The following is a 19,314-nucleotide window of genomic DNA, read 5'->3' on the forward strand; positions in this document are numbered from 1 at the left end:
GAAGAGCGGATTTTACACCAGCAGGTGAAGTGCATCATCACAGAGGAGAAGGTGTGCATGGTGTGTAAGAAGAAGATTGGGAACAGGTGAGCCTCATCCACAGCTATGCATTGTCGGCTCTGATGTGGGTCACGCTCAGGATGGATTTAAATGTCCCTATGCCCCTTAACCAAAGAGGAAAGTGCAGCTGCAGACTATCTGGGCCGCTTTTAGTTCTTGAGTCTCCAGAGGGCAGTCCACGTTGTCTGACGGGGGTGTGGAGGGGGTTTGAGAATTTAAAGGCCTGAAATGTATGGCATGGAGCTCTTGACTCCTTGTCCATAAAGCCCTTCCCCTCTGGCAGCAAAACTTTGTGATGTAGCCAGGGGGTGTGTGAGGCAGGAAGTCCTTATCTTTTAAGGATACACCTCTGAAGGAAGAAAAAGGTCTTTCAACCTGCTGCCTCATGACTTGAGTAAAATCCTGAGGCAGCATCATTCTGTTTTAAGGCATATACTCCAGTCAGTCCCCTTTCCTTCAAAGAAGAATGATTTGTCCTCTTTCTTATATGGCTGGAAGAATCCTTTTCTTTAGAAAGACTCGCTGTCCTTTGTTAAAATTAGCCCAAGGGACTTCCCTGGTGGCGCAGTGGATAAGACTCTGCACTCCCAGTGCAGGGGGTCCAGATTTGATCCCTGGTCAGGGAACTAGAGCCCACATGCATGCTGCTACTAAGAGTTCACATGCCGCAACTAAGGAGCCCACCTGCTGCAACTAAGACCTGGTGCAACCAAATAAATAAACAAATATTAAAAAAAAAAATTAGCCCAAAACTTGTTTTGATGAGCAGTCGGCTCTCAGCTGCTGCTGAGCCAGGCTGGGGTACTGCCCCATCTGCCTATGCTTGCACATTGATGACAGTAAGAAATATCCCCATGCGCTCAAATGGCATGGACTTCATCCTCTGTTCGGATATTTGACGGAGATGGTGGCTACGTAAATCCAGAGATGCCAGGCTGTTCTTTGTGGTTAGGGTGGGCGGCTTCTGGAATGGCACCCGGTAAGGTGCCTTTTCCAGTAAGAAGTGGTCTTCTCTTAGAGGCAGTCCTCACTCCCAGGTCATTTTCCTTCCCTGCAGTGCATTTGCAAGATACCCCAATGGGGTGGTTGTGCACTATTTCTGCTCCAAAGAGGTCAACCCAGCTGACACCTGAGCCCAGCAAGCCGAAGACTGAGCAGCGGACAACTCGGCTATCCCAGAGGCGGGGAGAGCCCCGGCCTGGGGAATCGGGGGCTGCTGCCACCACCAGGAGTCTCCCCATTTGGACTCTACTGGCTACCTTGTGCCGTGGAACATCTCTGAACCAATGAGACTTGTGTTCTGGCGTTGCCAGACTTTTAATAGAAAAAGCAATTAGTTACACCTTATATACCATTTTGTTGCAGGCAATTCCGGAGAATTTTATACCTGCTTGGACCGGAGGAGATGGGGAAGGGCACCATCCTGTCTTTGCATTCCAATCATCCGAATAAGGAAACTGTCTCAAGTGTTTGCAACCCTGGGGTTGTTTATTCCAAGTTTTCTATTAAGATACATTCAGGACTTCACAGGAGCCTTCAGCTCGGCTGCCTGAAGTCCTGGAGTACCAGAGCTCCTCTGGCTGCAAAGGCCAAATGGCCTGTCCTCTAGGTAATGCTGGTCACTTTGTAGTCACTGACCCTGTGTCCCCCCACCAGTCTCCCCACTCGGCTCTTTATTTTTCAGTGTCCTTCACTTTCTACTTATTTTCTTCCTTTATCTCACCCCTCACTTCTCCACCCAGGCTTTCTCTCCTATTTTCCTGATACCGGCAATAACTAGTATTTTAAACAAGGTAAAATGAGAAGCAAGAGGAAGTCCCAGTTTCTAGGAATACTTTGCTCGATTGTCAGGTGTGTTGTAAATAGATCCTCCCTGGACTGTATGCACTATGCCTGGAAGCTTAGGAGAGCCTCATTCTCGATCCCTCGGGGCCGAGTGTGACGGCTGCTCTAAGGGTGGGCTGCCCTGGGTATGTGACCTCTTGGCAGGTGTCCGCAGAGGCCCCTGCTCCTGGTTCATCCACCAGCCACCCAGGGCAGGTTGGTTTAGGCTTTCTGAGCAGAGTGCTTTGTGCTTTGGGCACCTTTCTCTTCCCAGCCAGTGTCATCCGCCTACCTTACACCTTGGCCTGGCCATTGTTCTCCAGCTTTGTTTTGCAGGGGTTGGAGGATGGCTCTGGGATATGGTAGGTAGGTGGATCTCTCCTGCAGTCAGAGAACAATCAGATCAGGAACTGACACTGACGTGATGTAGGGCGTGCTTGTGAGGTGTTCGGGGACAGCCGAGAGTCGGCCGAGCTGCTGGCGGCAGGAGTTTGTGACATAACTCACCGCCAGATCCGCTGAGCACTTGTTTGTGTCCGGGGGAGACCCTGCCTCCCACGGGGCTCTAGAGCCCACAGGAGGGGTGCCTAGCACTGCAGGCTGAGGACACAGGGACAGCGGCCCTGCATCCTGTCCTCCTGGGGATTTTGTAGATGCACCGTCTTGTTACCCCAGTGTTTCTAACAGTAATGAGGGTATGTGACAGCACCCGATACTGACACTGTTCTAGTGGCCTGTCCTTGACATGAGGTCCTTTCTAAACCCCAGCACCGTGCTATCTGGGGCCTGTGTTGTAGCCTGACTTGCTGGTGTAGATGAGGCTCCTCCCAGGCACGCTCTCTGCGGAGGGTCTGAAGGGATGGAGTGAGGGCCGTCAGCATCGTTCACAGAGGCAGCCAAGCAGAGCTTCACAAGATCCATGTCCCACTGGCCACGCCCCCGCTAAGATGCAGTGCTTCCCCGGGGCCCTGTTTGCAGCTGGGACTGAGCTTCCCATGGGAGCAGCCGCAGAAACTGGCCCCGCCCCGCGCGCCCTGCCTTCCCCGCCTGCGGTGTGCGTATCTCCCTACGTGTGTGGCACACGTGTTTGAAGCAGTAGAATGAAGAATGTGTGTTTCCTTCCCTTCTGGAATATATAAACGACCCAGTTTTCCTGAACTCCATTCTCCTTCCCTGGACTCTGCCCTCCGTGGAGGTGTGGAGAAGGCTGGAGATGAAAGCTCTGTAGTGAGGACGACGACGATCTTCATAATAAACATCATGAAGTATGAAACCAAGTCTGTCTGGGTCTCTTTTTCCCCCTTTCCTGTGGGATTTGATGAAAATAACAACGAGATGTTAATAAATAATCGAGAAGACTAATCCAATTAGTGACTGAGAAAAAAAAGTCAGTATAACACCGCTGTCTTGATGTGTGCCGTCCAGTACAGCTAGTGTGTATTGACAGCACAGATACAGAACATTTCCAGCATCACAAAGTGCTAGTAGATACTGCAACTCTAGCTGATCCAAACTACTTGCCCTTTGCTTCACATATTAGGACCTTGTGCCCCTTCCTCTTCCTGCAGCTCATAATGACTGGGACAGGCAGGAAAGATGTGGAATTGGTGGGATTAAGGGACCTAGGGATGTTTGAGAAGCGGAAAAGTGTTGGTCCACTTTGGCCAGCTCCAAAAAGGCAATCTGATCCTTCTGTGTCCTCCGGTGCCATCTCTGGCCATCCCAAGTTTTCCCTGGGGATGAAAAAACATCTGGGACTAAGAGGTGTGACTTTCTTGAGGCATGGGTCCGATGACTTCCAGGCGAGAGTGTGGTACAGCCCAGAAAGCACTCTAATCAGTCAAGGGTCCTGGATGCCAGGCCTGGCTCTGTCCCTAGCTAGCTCCGTGCCCCTCTCTCAGGCTCCCCTGCTGTGGCTCCGTGGGCCTCCACATTGTGCATACAGGTCACTAAGAGGCTGGAACTCTGGCACTTCTGAGACCCCAGCACAGGTCTTGGCCGCATGCTCCAAATTAAGCAAAAACAGGCCCTCCCCCTTGGAACCTTGCCAACAGCAGTTCTGGGAATTTCTGGTCTGAACTTGCCTGCAGAGTTCATTTCAGAGTTGAATCACCTCATTTTGGAATGTTATCTTTTCAGTCTCCCAACCTGGTCACTGGGGAGGGGAGTGGAGATGACTGGGTCTTGGTTGAGGAAAAGAAATATATCTCCCAACAGCTCACTGCTCTAGAGATCCTTTCTTCCAGAAACTGTGCCTGTCTTGGCCACCTAGGTGGCTGCGGTCTGCAGAAAAGGGAGCATTACACACCACCTGCAGCCTAAGGCTCACGATGGTCAAAGGGGACCCTCTAAAGCCTTTATCTCTGGTAGCTTAAGGACAGGCAGGCCGGTTTTTACCTGCCCTTATCGATACCACCTGACCATATCCCTACTTCTGTTCCTGGACCATCCAGGTATTTCCGCGGATTCAGGAAAGGGTCCTGGTTAGAAGCCACAGCGGGGAATCAAGAGTCTGAATTTCTTCAGGATACGGTTGGGCCCTCCTCACCTTTGGACCAGGGCCTAGTGCAGTGTATGGCACATAGCAGCCTCTCAGTGTTTGCGGAACAAATGAGAGAGGCCCTGAGGGACTAGAAACACCTTTGAGTCCAGATGAAACACTGTGGGGAACCAGAGATTTCCATGTTTCTGCTTAAGAGCTGTGGGGAAGGTGGGACTTGAAAGGTATTAGTTTGAGTCTCTTCTGATAGCTGGGGGAACCTAGGCCCCTGATGCAGCACTTTCTGCCTCTGCTGTTCCCTGGTCCACCTGTGTCTGCATCATCTAAAAGGCTTGATGGAAGTACGAACACCTGGGTTCTAGCCACACCCTCTAAATCAAATCGTCTGGGGAGTAAGGCGCAGGCATCTATTTTCCATAAGCAGCGCCATGATAACCAGGGGCTAGGTTTGGGAACCAGAGTGCCAGTTCCTCATCCTCTTTGAGAGGGTCTAAAGTCCCTCCTGCTAGAGGACACTGGGCTCCAGTCACTTCCTGGAGCTCGTCAAACCCCACCTCCAGCCTCAGCTGTGAGTCCTCAGCAGAGCAGCCTGCTCCACCCTCCCCACTCCAGCTACCTGTCAGACCTGAGCCAGCAGCCAGTGCAGCCAGAGGAGCACAGGCAGGGCTTCCTGCCGGGAGCCAGGCTGCCCGGCCATGCTCTGGGCGCTCTGGCCCAGGTGGCTGACAGGCAAGGAGCTGCCTCTCGTGGGTGCGGTGTTGCTGCAGAAGAGACAGAAGAGGGAACCTCAGTGGAGGCGGTGGCGGGTAAAGTACCTGATCTCCCCTGGCGGGGCGTGCCCCCAGGAGGAGTAGTCCTGGGCGCACAGGGCCCTGTGGAGACTCGGGCCAGCCCTGGGAATGCATTTTGATCTGGGCCAGGACCGATTTGCTCCAGATTACCTGGTAGAGCTTAGAGAGCTTGGCCAAATAATAATAATCTTGAAGTTAATCACCCCCGGTTAGGAAATGGAAGCCATGTGACACTTGCAGCTGATTGGCTTTTGCCCGGTATGCCCTAGACTGGCTGTAGAATGGGGGTTGGGGGTTGAGGGAGTGGGGGGAATGAGGCACTCGCTGGGATCTGGAGGAGATAGTCTCACTCCCAGGAGGCTGCAGTCTACTGTTATCTCTCCTGAGCCCAAGCTGCCGTCTCCTTAGCGACTCATCAGACCAGTACCAGCTGGGTGACTCTTGGTTTCCCTTTACCTGCCCGCACCCTCTTGGGCCGTCTTCTAGCCTTTGTCAGGAGCTAGTGGGTGGGGTCCATCACAGTTTTCTCTTTTGATACTTAATCTTCTTAAGCACATCACTCCAGCTCTCACTTTGACTCTCAAGCTACAGCCCCAGCACTGTAGTCAAGGGGGCTGCATGTTCATGGTGCATGATAAACATAATTAGTAAAAATTGCTCCATGTATTAAGCACTTATGCCAGGCAGTTTGTACGACTTCTCATTTAAAACTTGCTACAACCCTGTGAGATTATCATCATAACCCCCACTTTAGAGACAGAGAAACTAAAGTACAGGGAAATCAAGTCTCTTGCCCAAGGCCATTTAGCTAGTCCACAGTGCAGCTTAGATTTCATCCCAGCCTCACTGATTCCAAGGTCAGGTTCATCACCAACACACTCAGCTCCCAGCGCTTGCTCTGTCTAGGCCTCCTGGTTCCCTGGCACAGTGACGTCAGTGACCCTGGGCCAGGCTGCCGCTCTGCGATGGGACAAGGGAAGCCCTGGGTGGGCACCTCGGCAGGGAGGTCAGGCCTCACACCCGGCTTCCTGGAACTGAGTCCCCGGAGTTCTGTCCTTTCAGCGGGAGACCCACCCATACTATGACCTCCAGGTGAAGGTGCTGAGGGCCAGAAATATCCGGGGCGCAGATCTGTGTGAGTGACCCCCAATTTCATGCTTTCTCCCTTCCTCTCCCTGGGGCCTCCCCAGAGCTCAACAGGGGCTGGCCTGAAGCGTGCATGTGTGTTTAGAGTGGAGCGGATGGAGGGCTTTCTGGTGAGGGAGCCCGGGCCACAGCCCAGGGCAGGCTGCGGGAGCTGGAGGGGAAGGCAGTGTGCAGACCACCACCTCCTCCCTGAGGCTGGCTCGTGGAGGTTGCCAGCCTGGGTGAGCGTGTGAGGCCTGCTGCTGCCACAAGTTACCGTCTGCTCTCTAGGGGTTTCCACGCCAGTGCTCACACTGGGCGGGAGCTTGTTTCCTGAATCAGGCCCTTTCGGGGAATGACTCAGTGCTCTGCGCTGTCACATGACCTTTTGAATTGGCTGCAGCAGGATCTCCATTCAGTTGAATGGGAGGTGTAACTGGTGGAGACGGAGTCAAGGACATGGGCTGTCCCGCATCTCTCCCCGCCCCACCCTGCTATGCGGGCAGCCTCCCCTGCCCCTTCCCGTCCAGCCCCAGTCTCCTCCAGGCAACCTTTGCAGCCATAAGAGCTAGAGGCTGAGGAACCCTCCCCATCCCACCTACAGTGTCCAAAGCAGACTGCTACGTGCAGCTGTGGCTGCACACAGCGTCCCCCAGCCCGGCCCAGACAAGGGTGGTAGCCAACTGCCATGACCCTGAATGGAACGAAACCTTCCACTACCGGGTCCACGGTGCCGTGAAGGTGAGGGTCAGCGAGGGGCTGGGGCTGCGGAGGGAGAGGGCTCCTCCCAGGCGCTCCGCCCTGCCTCAGGCCCCCCTGTCTCCTGCCCTGCCCCCAGAACGTCCTGGAGCTCACCCTCTACGACAAGGACGTCCTGGACAGCGACCAGCTCTCCCTGCTGCTGTTTGACCTGAGGAGCCTCAAGCCCCACCAACCGCACAGACACACCTTCCCACTCAGCCACCAGGTGAGCGGTTCCACCTGCGCCAGCAACGAGCCCAGTCCCGGGAGAAGAGGCCCTGGCACAGGGGGCTCCCAATCAGCACAGGCCCAACCTCCAAGACAGACCCTCCTCCACCCTGCAACAATGACCCCACAAAGCTTTCCCACAAGCACTCCTTCCCTGAGGGAAGCCAACACGTGGGCTCCTTGAAGGCAGGGGCTTTGTGTGTCTTGGTCACTGCTGAATCCTCAGTGTCTAGAACAGCGCCTGTCCACAGCCTTGAACAGATGGAGCTCCTAGTGGCGATGTCGCTACCCTGTCCTGTGCCCACGAGCAGCCACAGCATCAGTCTGGCCTTCTAGTCGCTGGAGCTGAGTAGAACCAGGTGTGGGAGGGGAAGGTCCTGAGGCTCTGGGACCTCTGAAAACTGGTGCTCCCTTGCTCCCTCCATGTAGGATTCACAAGAGCTGCAGGTGGAATTTGTTTTGGAGGACAGGTGAGTCCAGGTAGAGCCTGTACCCTTCCCATTTACACTGAGACCCACCCAAAGCTCCCAGCTGTCAGTCACCAGGTCCTACGTTGGCCTGGCCTGAGAGGGGATGTCCTGACCTTGATGGCCACCCCTACCCCCAAACCTGCCGTGCTCCCCAGGCTCTTCCAGCTGCTTTGGTTACATTATTATAGTAATAGCCATCTTGAGGGATTCAGGTGTCCCATAAGCCCCTCATCCTTTGTAGCCAGGTGCCGGCGTCTGAAGTCATCACCAATGGGGTCCTGGTGGTGAGTAGGGGTGGCCGGCTTGGGTCTGCCCAGGGCTGGGGGACGGGGGATTGGGGAGTCCATGACTGAGCCCATCATGCCCACTTGCCTAAAGGACACTCAACCCCTCCTCAGAGGGGAGATGTGCTGGGGAGGCACCTCCAGGGACAAGGGGGCACCTTGCCTCCCACCTGATGGAATAGCCCAGAAGCCAGGCTTTCCACCTGTGCACAGCACACTGCTCACCTGGCCTTCTGAGTCTGCCAAGGAGCCACCGTCAGGCCCCTCATCTCCTCCCCCTTTTCCACCAGGGACCACTTCCTCTGAGTCCTGGGAGGGGGGCTGTGACAGAAGACCCCTGCTCGTAAGGCACAGGCCCTGGGAAGGATGTTAGCTCGACCCTGCCCCAGAAACCCTTCCCTCCCTGCATCCTGGTTCAGGCCCTGTGCAGGGCCCTGTGGACTGTCTGGCTCCCACAGGCCTCTGCTTTCCTCAGGCTCAACCATGTCTGAGAATCCAGGGCACCCTCAGGGGAGATGGGACAGCCCCACATCAAGAGTATGGTGAGTTTGGTCAGGGGCCTTGGGTCTTGCCTTCTCTCCTGGGGGATTGGGGACTGCTGGTTTCAAGAAGATGGGTCTGGGGCAGAAAGTTAATTTTTCACTGCTGAAAGCTGACCAAGGATGACATGGATTGCCTCCAGAAGCAGTAAATTTCTATCCCTGGAAGTATTCAAGCACAGAGGCTGTATCGGTTCAACTACTGCTGTACAAAAGACACCCACAAAATCTCAGTGGCAGACACATCTGGTGGTCAGCTGGGGCATGGCTGATCTAGGCTGGGCTTGACCTGGTGGAGTGACCTGGCTCTGCTCCCATGTCCCTCATCCGCCTCCTGTGACCAGCGGACAAGCCTGGGCATGTTCTTAAGACATTGGCAGAGGTACAAGAGCGCGTGGCCGGATGAGCAAGTGCTTTTCGAGCCTTTGGTCACATCACAGCCCTCACTAACATTTTGTTAGCCAAAACAAGCACAAGGCTGACTCTAAGTTGGAGAGCAAGGAATATAGCCAGCCTCTTTAGTGAGAGAAACCAAGGCCACATGGTAAACAGTGAACCTCCAGAAGTGAAGAACTGGGGCCATGGCAACCTGCCACAGGGGATATAGCCACTCGGGAGGGGCGCCAGCTTTGGGAGGGGAGGGGAGGCTGCGTAACAGCTAAGGTCCTCTCCGACACTGGGAGTCTGAGCCTGCATGCTGAGTTGTGCCCAGGTAACATGGCGCACTTACTATGAGTCAGGCACTGGCCTAAGCATTTTACAGTGTTTTATCTTTTAATCCTCATAACAACCTCGTAACGTAGGTACAGTCATTATCCTCCTTTAATTCATGAGACTGAGGCTCAAAGAAGAAACTTTGTTAAGGTCACACAGCCAGTAAGCAGTAGAGCCAGGCCCAGGCCCAGGTCTGTGACACCCGGGGCCCATCTGCTCTCCCCACCACAGCTTCCATTGTTTCTGACTGTGAACAGCCCTTATCAATCTCAGTCTGTAAACCGTGATATGAGAGAAGGATCTCTTTCCTTATTTTCTCTAATTCCCTCCCACCCCTGGTCATGTCAAGTCCCCAGGTCTCATTTAGTGCTAAGGAGGGCATGTAGGGATGGGGATTCCATTTGGACGTCGGTTCCTGAGGCGTTAGGGGCTCTTTCATGGGTCCTTCTGGGGTTCCCTCTTCCTGGGTGTCATGTGTAGCCATTTCTCTCTGGGGTCTTGCCTGCTCTCCAGAAAGCTGCAGGAACAGGGCGGGCCCCGCTGCTCCTGGGCCCACAGGCCTCCCTCTGCCTCCCCCAAGCTGGCCTCACGAGGCCAGGGCTGGCTCTCCTCTGCTTCCGCAAGCTGACCCTCTCTGTGCCACGAACCCACTTCTTCCTTTTACATCCCCTGAAAACCCTCTATGTTCTCCCAAGGGCTTATGCTTTGGAAACAATGTGCAGCCTGTTTGCTTTCTCTCTGGCCACAAACCTCCCCCAAGGCAATGAGCACAGGGCTTGAATGGAGCAAGAGAGGGGGAACTACCAGTTGAAAACTGGTAATTAATGTAATAATTAATATACGATCATTATAATATGATAATTATAGAATTATATTTTATATACTTAATATAATAATCTCAAAATCCAAAGTCCCATAAGCTCCGGACAGGGGCCCTTCCCTGAGCACTGTGTGTGCTGTCCCCATCCCAGGCTCCCAGCTCTGACCAGAGCAGGTCATAGGACCCCGAGTGTCCTTCATGATGTCTGTAGGGCCCATTGCCAGAGAGTGCGCAGGGCGATGAACCGGCACTTCCAAGGGGAAGGAAAGGGGAGTTGCTGCTCGGCGTGCTACCATCACGGGCCACGCACCCCCCACTCTCACCCCCTCACCTGGCACTCACCTAGGCCCTCTGCTCCCAGGCTCCAGGCAGATTCGGCTGGCAGTGCCTGGGGCCTACGAGAAGCCCCAGCTCTTGCCCCTGCAGCCTCCCCTGGAGGCAGGCCTCCCAGCCACGTTTACCTTCCACGTGAACCCGGTGCTCAGTTCCAGGCTGGAGGTGGAGCTGGGAGAGAAGCTCACGGTCCTGCAGGTGAGTGATGGAGCCTGGGAAGGGGCAGACGACAGAATCCATCCAGCCTGGACGAGGCCCCTTTTCCTGGGTGTTTTCTTCTCTGCAGAGCAGCCCAAGTGCTGAGCTGGAGGTCCAGACCAGCAAGCTGGGCGAGGCGGGCATCCTTCTCTCCTCTCTGGCCCTAGGTCGGGAGCAGCAGCATGTCGTGGCCCTGGGGGAGGTAAGGCTCTGTCTGGGTGCCTGAGGGGCCCCTGCCTGCTCTGTGACCCCCACAAAAGGTCTGGGGGAGGGGGTCAAATCAGGCCAGCCATGGTGTCCACACCTGGGTCAGAATTACCAGAGCAACGGGGGCTGCAAATGCGAGTCCCTCTCAGTGCGCTCAGGGATGGGCTGTTGTCTCTTCCAGGGCCAGGAGGTGGCCATGAGTGTGAAGGCAGAAGTGAGGTGAGCGGCGCGGAGACTCTTCTGCCTACGGCTCAGCGGGCGTTGGGGGTGACTGGGTCCTGTGGCATCTTTCTGGGAGGCTCCACGGAATGTGCATCTATCTGCTCCCATGAAAATGGGTTTGGCTGGAGGCTCTCCTCTACTGAACAGTCACCCAGTACCCCACCCGCACCCCCTCTGAGGCAGCTCTGGGGACCTGGACCTGCGTCTTGGCTTTGACCTCTGTGACGGGGAACAGGAGTTTCTGGATAAGAGGAAGCACGTCGTGTCCAAGGCCCTACAGCAGGTGCTGGGATTGAGCCAGGCTCCCGACAGTAACCAGGTACGGAATGGAGGAGCCAGACACCAGAGTTGCTGGGACCAAATCCAACCCCTTCCTTGAGAGGACTGTGTGTCTAAGAGGTGACAGGAAGCATTGAGGAAGTGCGGGGACCAGAGGAAGAAGGGGGCAGGCCCGTTTGCCTGAGCCGATGGGCACAGTCGGGAGAGTCATGTGATCCCATATGAACGAGGGCTGAAGGGCCCCAACCAAGGGAGGTTTATTAGTCTGCTCAGGCTGCCACAACGGAACGCCACAGACTGGGTGGCTCAAATAACAGACATTTATTTTCTCACGTGGAGGCTGGAAGTTCAAGATCAGGGTGCCGTCAGGGTTGTTATCTGACGAGGCCTCTTTCTGACTTGTAGACGGCCACCTTCTTGCTGTGTCCTCACAGGGCCTTTCCTCTGTGCACGTGCAGGGGTTTGTGGGAATCTCTCTCTCTCTTCCTCTTCTTATAAGGACACCAGTCCTATGGGATTAAGGCCCCACCATTATGACCTCACATAACCTATATTACCTCCGTATAGACTCTTTCTCCAAAGAGAGTCACATGGGGGCTTCCACATATGAATCTGGGGAGGACACAATTCAGTCCATAACAGGACAAAGGGATTTGGAAGTGGAGGCAGGAGGAAAGGTAGTGAGTACTGAGGGGGAGACCTGTGGTAAATCAGGAACAGGCTGGTGGCTTCCTTCTGGCTGCAAATGTCCAAGGAGACATAGCCTGTGCCCAGTGCTGACAAGCTGAGCAAGCCTACTGCTCATCTGGTAATGCCTGCTCTGTGCCCCATCTCCGCTCTGTGGGTAGAGGGTAGAGAGGGCACAGACCTGCCTTCAGGGAGCTCTGTCTCCTCCAGAGCTCTGGAGGGACAGTGACCTTGTGGGGCAATGGCCAGGGAGCATTTTTTTCAAGACAGGGGAAGAAAGGAAGGACAGGGAAAGGAACCGGAAGTCTGGGGTGGAATGAACCAAACCTTCGTAGAAAAGCTGAGCAGCCCAACAGCTTCTAGTCTGATCCCACCAGGCACCTCTGATCCCGAAGAGACATCTGGGGACCTCCCATGTCTGGGGCAGGTCAGGCTGCCTGCTGGTCTTTGTCACTTCAGTTCTGTGGTTCTCAGCTGGGAGCAATCTCATCCCCCCACCCACCTAGGGGACATTTGTCACTGTCTAGAGACATTGCCACAACTAGGGGAGGGGAGAGGGATGCTACCAGCATCTGCCGGGTGAAGGCCAGGAATGCTGCCAAACGTCCTATAACACACAGGACAGTTCCTCACAATAAAGAATTATCTGGTCCAAAATTACCAACAGTGCCAAGGTTGCGAAACCCTGCTTTAGCTGTTTTGAGTGAATCCAATATACCTCCCAGGTACATACTTTCCTGGTGTAATGTTAAGAGCCATCTCTGAGGTTATACTGCTTCAGTCTGACAGCCTGTTGCTTACTGATGGTATGATTGCGGGCACATTATCTAACCTTCCTGTGCCTCAGTTTCCTCACCTGTAAAGTGGGGATGCCATTGGGTTTCTTTGAAGGCTGAAAGAGATAATACAAGTTGGGCTCTTAGACCAATATCTGATATGCTAAGCAATAATATATGAACAATAGTGGGGGTAGATGTTATCATGATTATTATTGTGCCCAGGTGCCTGTGGTGGCCGTGCTGGGTTCGGGAGGTGGAACCCGAGCCATGTCTTCCCTCTACGGCAGCCTGGCCGGGCTACAGGAGCTCGGCGTCCTGGACGCTGTGACCTATCTGAGTGGAGTCTCTGGGTCCACCTGGTAAGTGAGGTAGGGGCAGGGCAAAAAAAAGGAGAGCCCTGAAGAGGCAGAGGTATGACCTGGTGATCTGGTGGGGAGGGGCGGGGATCCAAAGGGGTCAGGAAGGGCAGTAAGGGACTGAGTCCCCAGGGCCCTCTGAGTGGGTGGTGCAGGCCAGTGGGTGCAAGGGATGGGGGAGGAGGGGTGACTCAGAGACACTTGTATCCCTCTCTCCCCTTACTGTGCTCCCACGCTCCTAATTCCCTCCATGCCCAGGTGCATCTCCACGCTCTACAAGGACCCAGGCTGGTCGCAGGTGGCCTTGAAGGGCCCTATTGAGCGCGCCCAGGCGCGGGTCTGCAGCAGTAAGATGGGGGCAATGTCCAGGGAACGCCTGAAGTACTATGCCCAGGAGCTGGGGATGCGGGAAAGCAGGGGCCACAGCGCTTCCCTCGTCGACCTCTGGGGGCTTCTCATTGAATATTTCCTATACCAGGGGGTAAGAGGAGAGCAGGTAATAGATGAGCATAGCTCCTGTCCACCCTGCCCCACCAGCACTTAGTTCTGCCTTACCCATTAGGCTAAGATCTGAGATTTGCAAAGCTATCCTTTAAGTCTGAGCTCCCTGGGGGCAAGGGGTGGGATCTCTGGGTGGGCTGACATGCTTCATCTCACCTTCCCTGGGAGGGAGAGGCTGGTCTGCTGTTCTCAGGTCTGTCTGTATATTAGAATCACCTGTACAGCTTTCCAAAAACACCATGCCTAGGTCTCACTTCCAGAGATACTGGTTTTTGTTGGTGAGGGGTCGAGCCCTAGTACAAGTGTGCTTTGAAAGTGTCCCAAATGATTTCAACCTCCTGCTGAGGCAGAATGCCACTCCAGCCCGACGGCCAAGCAGACATGATTCACGCCACCTGGCTTCTCCTAGAACTGCAGGCCCAGCATGCATCGGGAGATGAGACTAGAGCTGAGCGGGGTTCTCAGCCCTGGGGCCCTGCGGGGCCTGGCCCACTGGTGTGTGGCTATCTGTTATGAATGTGATGTCTAAGAAAAGAATACATGTTTTCTAGTGATTTACTTTTTCAAAGAAAGTAGATTGGATTTTCAGTTATTCCTTTTTTTTTTTGTGGTACGCGGGCCTCTCACTGTTGTGGCCTCTCCCGTTGCGGAGCACAGGCTCCGGACGCACAGGCCCAGCGGCCCTGGCTCACGGGCCCAGCCGCTCTGCGGCATGTGGGATCTTCCCGGACCGGGGCACGAACCTGTGTCCCCTGCATCGGCAGGCAGACTCCCAACAACCACGCCACCAGGGAAGCCCCAGTTATTCATTTAAAAATGTCACTTGACTCCCTTGGGTTCTGATAGGCTTTCTTGAATGGGAAGGAAGGGGGTCCAAAGCCCCTGGAATTGCACGAACCCCATGTGGCCTCACCTCTGCTGCAGCCCAAAGCCTGTCCCTTAGAGAGTTGTCTCTAGAGCCCTGGCCTTAGCAACCAAAGTCTCGTGGGCACGCCACACCTGCAGGGTGCCGAGCCTCAGGCCATGGGGGTGGGGAAAGGGAACTCCCTAAAGCCCAAGTGACCTCCCTTCTTTCCTGACCAGGAAAATCCTGCCAAGCTGTCTGACCAGCAGGAGGCGGTCAGCCAGGGCCAGAACCCTTACCCCATCTACGCCAGTGTCAACGTCTGCAGCAACATCAGTGGGAAAGACTTTGCAGGTGCCCGGGTGTGGGGACCTAGGAAGCCGGTGGGAGCAATGGTCGGTGTGAGGATGTAGAGGCCAGGGCTGTCAGGGCTCAGGTGGGAGCCTTGGAGCACAGTGGGCTTGCTGCCTCCTGCTCTTGACAAGGCAAAGATTCCTGCCCAGGCACAAGGGCTCGGGGGAAGCATGGGGTCCTGGCGGGAAGCCCCTGGTGACATTCCCTTCTCTTTGCGCCCGCAGAGTGGTGCGAGTTCACCCCCCATGAGGTCGGCTTACCCAAGTATGGCGCTTATGTTCCCACTGAGCTCTTTAGCTCAGAGTTCTTCATGGGGCGACTGCTGCAGCTCCGCCCCGAGCCCCGGATTTGCTACCTGCAGGGTGAGTCTAGGCCAGAGGCCTGGGGACAAGGGGACAGGGCAGGCACCGGGCCCTGAGTTGGTGACGCCGGTGGAGGACTTGTGAGGGCCTGGGGCTTTGCCTTTCTCCTTAGGTATATGGGGCAGCGCGTTTGCAGCCAGCCTGGATGAGATCTTCCTGAAGACCACCGGCTCAGGTCTTGGCTTCCTACAGAGGTGCAGAGGCAGTGTAAACATCACAGGTGAGGGCAGAGAGCCTGCTCCCCCAAACCTCCCCTCCCCCGACCCCCGCCAGCCCCTGCAATACCTCTTTCCAGCAACAGGGCCCTGGCAGAGGCATGAGGAATGAGGGAGGGGGCAGTGAAGGACTTGGATGTCCTATTCGGTTCAGAGAAATATTGAGAAAATGACTTCTAGCTTAGGGTCTCTGGATGCCCAGAGGTCTACAGAGAGGCTAAGGGGTGGGGAGCCCATGTCAGAAAACCTAGTGGGAGTTGTGAATGCTCTGTAATAAACCTGTGCCTTTAATTCTCCACTTGGGCTCCCATTAGATCAACTCAGCCCAGGGCCACTGGGTATCTGGTTGACACTCTGTCCCCCCACCTCAGAGCTCCCCTTCAGCCCGCTCCTTAAATGACCCATGAGCTCCCTGATGCGTAGAAGACCTTTCCCACTTTTCTTCCCTGGATAACTTTTGTTCAGTTCTTAAAGTTCAGCTCAGACATCATTTTGATCAGGGGGCGTCTCTGTTCCAGTCCATCCCTCCAGGCTGATCGAGGGTCTGACCACCAAGGTTCCCTAGAACCGTAGGCACGTCCCATGTTGTCCTTACCTCGGGACACTGTCACCATTTATTACCTCTTTAGATTCTCCCCTAAGTAGGCCGTGAGCCCTGGAGGGCCAGGGTCAGGCCCTGTTCACCTCTGCATCCCCGTGCCCAGCACAGTGGCCGCCACAGCACATGGTAACTCTTCAGTGGGTGTTTAATGAGTGAAATTCTGACTGGAAGTTGCATATGCAACTTTAAGGGTAGGTGATGTTGTTTAATACATGCAATGTCAACTTTCAACTTTTTAAATACGTGCATGTCAACTTTTAAAACGTGGGGAACATGAAAGAAAAAGTCATTTAAAAGGAGTTCGGGGAAGCAGTGGTCAGAGACCTGGGAGGCGGGGTGGGGAAGGAGGAGAGACGTGGGGAGGAGACAGAGGGGCTCCCCTGAGATGTGAGGGCCGCTGGACAAAGGAGGGCTTCTCACGGTATTTCACCGTCCCACCCCCACCTAGACGACCACCAGAAGCTCCAGCTGCACGACCCAGCGAGGCTGCAAACCAGGCTCTTCACCCCGCAAGGGCCCTTCTCCCAGGCTGTGCTGGACATATTCACCTACCGCTTTACCTCAGCCCCGAACTCGAACTTCACCCAGGGCCTCTGCCTGCACAAGGACTATGTGTCTGGCAGGGAGTTTTTGGCCTGGAAAGGTGGGTGCTGCTCTGGGTGGGGTCCCGCCTGTTGCCTGTGCCTCTGGCTCCCTGGGGCCAGTGCTGCCCTTTGACCTGGGGGCTGGGGGGCTCCTGCTGCCCAAGGGTTAGTGGGGGAAGGACTGTGATGACTGTGCTGGAAGGCAGGCCGGGGGCTGCGGTGGGAGACCCCGTGGCTGTAGGAAGAGGAGAGCTCTCAACAGTGGGGCGTTCCCAGTGCGCAGAGAAGAGGGCTGCTGCAAAGAGCAAGCATTTGTCTTTGTGCAGGTTCGCACCCGGATGCCTTCCCCAACCAGCTCACTCCCATGCGGGACTGTCTGTACCTGGTGGATGGAGGCTTTGCCATCAACTCTCCGTTCCCGCTGAGCCTGCAGCCGCAGAGAGCCGTGGACCTCATTCTGTCCTTCGACTACTCCCTGGATGCCCCTTTTGAGGTACGGTGCGGGATGGGGGGTCCTTGCTAAGGCAGCCTGGCTGGGTGTTGGGGGATCGCCCTTTGAGAAGGGCCTGGGTGCTGAGCTGTGGGCAGGCACCTTGCGAACACCGCTAGCGGCACTGGCCTCCCCAGCTGGAGAAAGAGGACTGCTGAGGTGATGGAGCAGAGTGGGCTCAGGAGAGGAGGCCAGAGGGAGTCCCCAGGAGCCTTTATCCCGGTGAAGAGAAGACCCCTGTTCTGAGCCCTGCTGTTCCTGATAGGATTCCTTGCTCCTATCTGGGCCTGGGTTCAGGTTTGCGGTCCCTTTGTTGCTATGGTGACAACAGAGCCATCAGGGTCCCTCCAGGGAGTCTCTATCAGTGGCTCCCTCGAGGCTCGTGGGGCGATGGACAGGTTGCACACCCAGATGCGGGTTCTCTTCTTGCTGCCCGTAGTCACTCGGCCGCTGGGAGACAGGGCTGGCGTTGAAGCCTGGGCCCACGTGAGTCCAGGGCGCCTCAGGCAGGGCCGGAAGCTCCCAGGGCTGGATGTCTGCCCAGGTCTTACAGATGACACGGAAGTACTGCCTGGACCGAGGCATCTCCTTCCCCAGCACTGAGGTGCCCCCTGAGGACGTGAAGGAGCCCCGTGAATGCTACCTGTTTGCCAAGGCCGAGGACCTGCGCTCACCCATCGTGCTGCACTTCCCCCTGGTCAACCGTACCTTCCGCACACACCTGGCCCCAGGTGAGGAGAAGGTCTGAGTCTGGCCCACGGAGCCCTGGGGTGCTGATGGGGTGCTGGACCCAGGACGGTGTACCTCCTGGAGGCCCCGAGCTGGCCACTGCTTCCTGGACTCGGCATGCACACCGGCCCGGCTCCTCCCAGTGGGCGAGAGAGCTGAGATGTGGCCCCAAGCAGAGCCCACAGACCAGCCAGATGCTCTAGGGAAGGGGGGTTTCTGGACTGGCAGCTCCTAGCCACAGAGTGCTCTAGCCCGGCCTCTCTCCCCGTCCCACTGCAGGTGTGGAACGACAAACGGATGAGGAGAAAGCCTGTGGCGACTTTGTCATCAATGGGCCAGACACCCCCTATGGCATGATGAACTTCACCTACCAGCCCCAGGAGTTTGAGCGGCTGGTGGCGCTGAGTCGATACAACGTTCTGAACAACGTGGAGACTGTGCGGCAGGCCCTCCGGCTGGCTCTGGGCCAGCGACAGGCTGGGGACAGGGCTGGAGGCTGACCCGGGCTGGAGTCGAGGGACTGGGACAGAGGAGGGACTGTGGGCTCCGGACCAGGGCTTGGTAGAGGGAGGGGTGGTGGACCCCGTGGGATGATATGCCCTCCTGGCTGGGCTCCAGCTGGTGGGTCCCCCTGCTAATTACTCACCTTCGCGCTTTAAACTTGGGTCACATTCTCTTATCAGGGGTACAGCTGCTACCTCGTGCAAATAGTCTCACCCTTCCCAGAAGCTAAATGGGTGTGTCTAGAGGGCATATCCATTTATCAGGGGCGGAGTGAACGTGAACCTGCGTGTGTGTTCTGTTCGTGTTCCTAGTGGGGGCCTGTCAGCTGCCAGGGATGGGCAGAGGTAGAGGAAGCCTGGCTGGGAACTCAGAGGCCCAGGTTCCTGCCTTTTCCACAGATGTACCCCCACGATCTAGGGGATCTGTTTCTCTCTCTGGGGGATCTGTTTATCATTTCTTCTGACCCACCCGGGACCTTCCAAATATCTGGAGCCTCTCCAGCACGGGCAGATTTTAGGTATGTGGAAAGGAAATCAACCCTGACTGGGCTTAGTGTGGAGGTCTTCAGGCCCTCTCCCTCTGGCTAGGGCCTCTGCGGCCTCTTCTCACCCACACCCCACCCAGCGCTGAGCCACCTGGGGCCCTTCACTGGCCCGGCTGCCATACTCACTACTCACTCGACACTCCCCTCTGCCAGGAGTGCTCTCTTTGACTACAGCCCCTCCCTCAATCTCTCTCTCTCTCCCTCTCTCTCTCTCTCTCTCTCTCTCTCTCTCTCTCTCTCTCTCTCTCTCTCTCTCTCTCTCACACACACACACACACACACACACACACACACACACACACACACACACACACGCATGCTCTCCAGGGTCAAAGTCACAATTCCTCTTCTAATCAGGGAACTCATGTGACAAAGCCTCACCCATCCTGACTCTGGGAAGAAGACCCTAGTTCTGGCTCTCAGCTGCGA

General features: G+C 55.7%; 2 protein-coding genes across 2 annotated transcripts in view; both read left to right on the top strand.

Moving 5' to 3' along the window:
* The window catches only part of VPS39 (VPS39 subunit of HOPS complex), a 45,198-nt gene extending 44,005 nt beyond the window's left edge, over positions 1-1,193 (top strand). The window contains exons 24-25 of the mRNA XM_007460143.1: positions 1-86; positions 1,118-1,193. The exon at positions 1-86 is cut by the window's left edge and continues 4 nt beyond it. Of these exons, the coding sequence (XP_007460205.1) occupies positions 1-86; positions 1,118-1,193 (162 nt within the window). The remainder of the gene's footprint in view (positions 87-1,117) is intronic.
* A 3,886-nt stretch (positions 1,194-5,079) lies between these two features.
* On the top strand, positions 5,080-18,337 carry PLA2G4F (phospholipase A2 group IVF). The gene is made up of 20 exons (XM_007460144.1): positions 5,080-5,190; positions 6,238-6,310; positions 6,905-7,041; positions 7,139-7,267; positions 7,699-7,739; positions 7,981-8,023; positions 8,499-8,565; positions 10,458-10,627; positions 10,716-10,829; positions 11,016-11,053; positions 11,240-11,375; positions 13,024-13,160; positions 13,416-13,638; positions 14,742-14,856; positions 15,081-15,218; positions 15,331-15,438; positions 16,483-16,677; positions 16,945-17,111; positions 17,653-17,839; positions 18,117-18,337. Exons 1-20 carry the CDS (start codon positions 5,080-5,082, stop codon positions 18,335-18,337), a joined length of 2,550 nt encoding a protein of 849 aa, XP_007460206.1.
* Positions 18,338-19,314: the final 977 nt, after the last annotated feature.

Source organism: Lipotes vexillifer, unplaced genomic scaffold (assembly GCF_000442215.2).
Source record: "Lipotes vexillifer unplaced genomic scaffold, Lipotes_vexillifer_v1.1 scaffold408, whole genome shotgun sequence".
Taxonomy (NCBI): domain Eukaryota; kingdom Metazoa; phylum Chordata; class Mammalia; order Artiodactyla; family Lipotidae; genus Lipotes; species Lipotes vexillifer.

What these genes read in the sequence shown, in the direction of transcription:
- PLA2G4F (XM_007460144.1), top strand. Translation starts at nt 5,080, where the DNA reads ATGCTCTGGGCGCTCTGGCCCAGGTGGCTGACAGGCAAGGAGCTGCCT. An exon ending in GAATTTGTTTTGGAGGACAG is followed by an intron (nt 7,740 to 7,980) that starts GTGAGTCCAGGT and finishes CATCCTTTGTAG; the next exon opens with CCAGGTGCCGGCGTCTGAAG. An exon ending in CCGCACACACCTGGCCCCAG is followed by an intron (nt 17,840 to 18,116) that starts GTGAGGAGAAGG and finishes GTCCCACTGCAG; the next exon opens with GTGTGGAACGACAAACGGAT.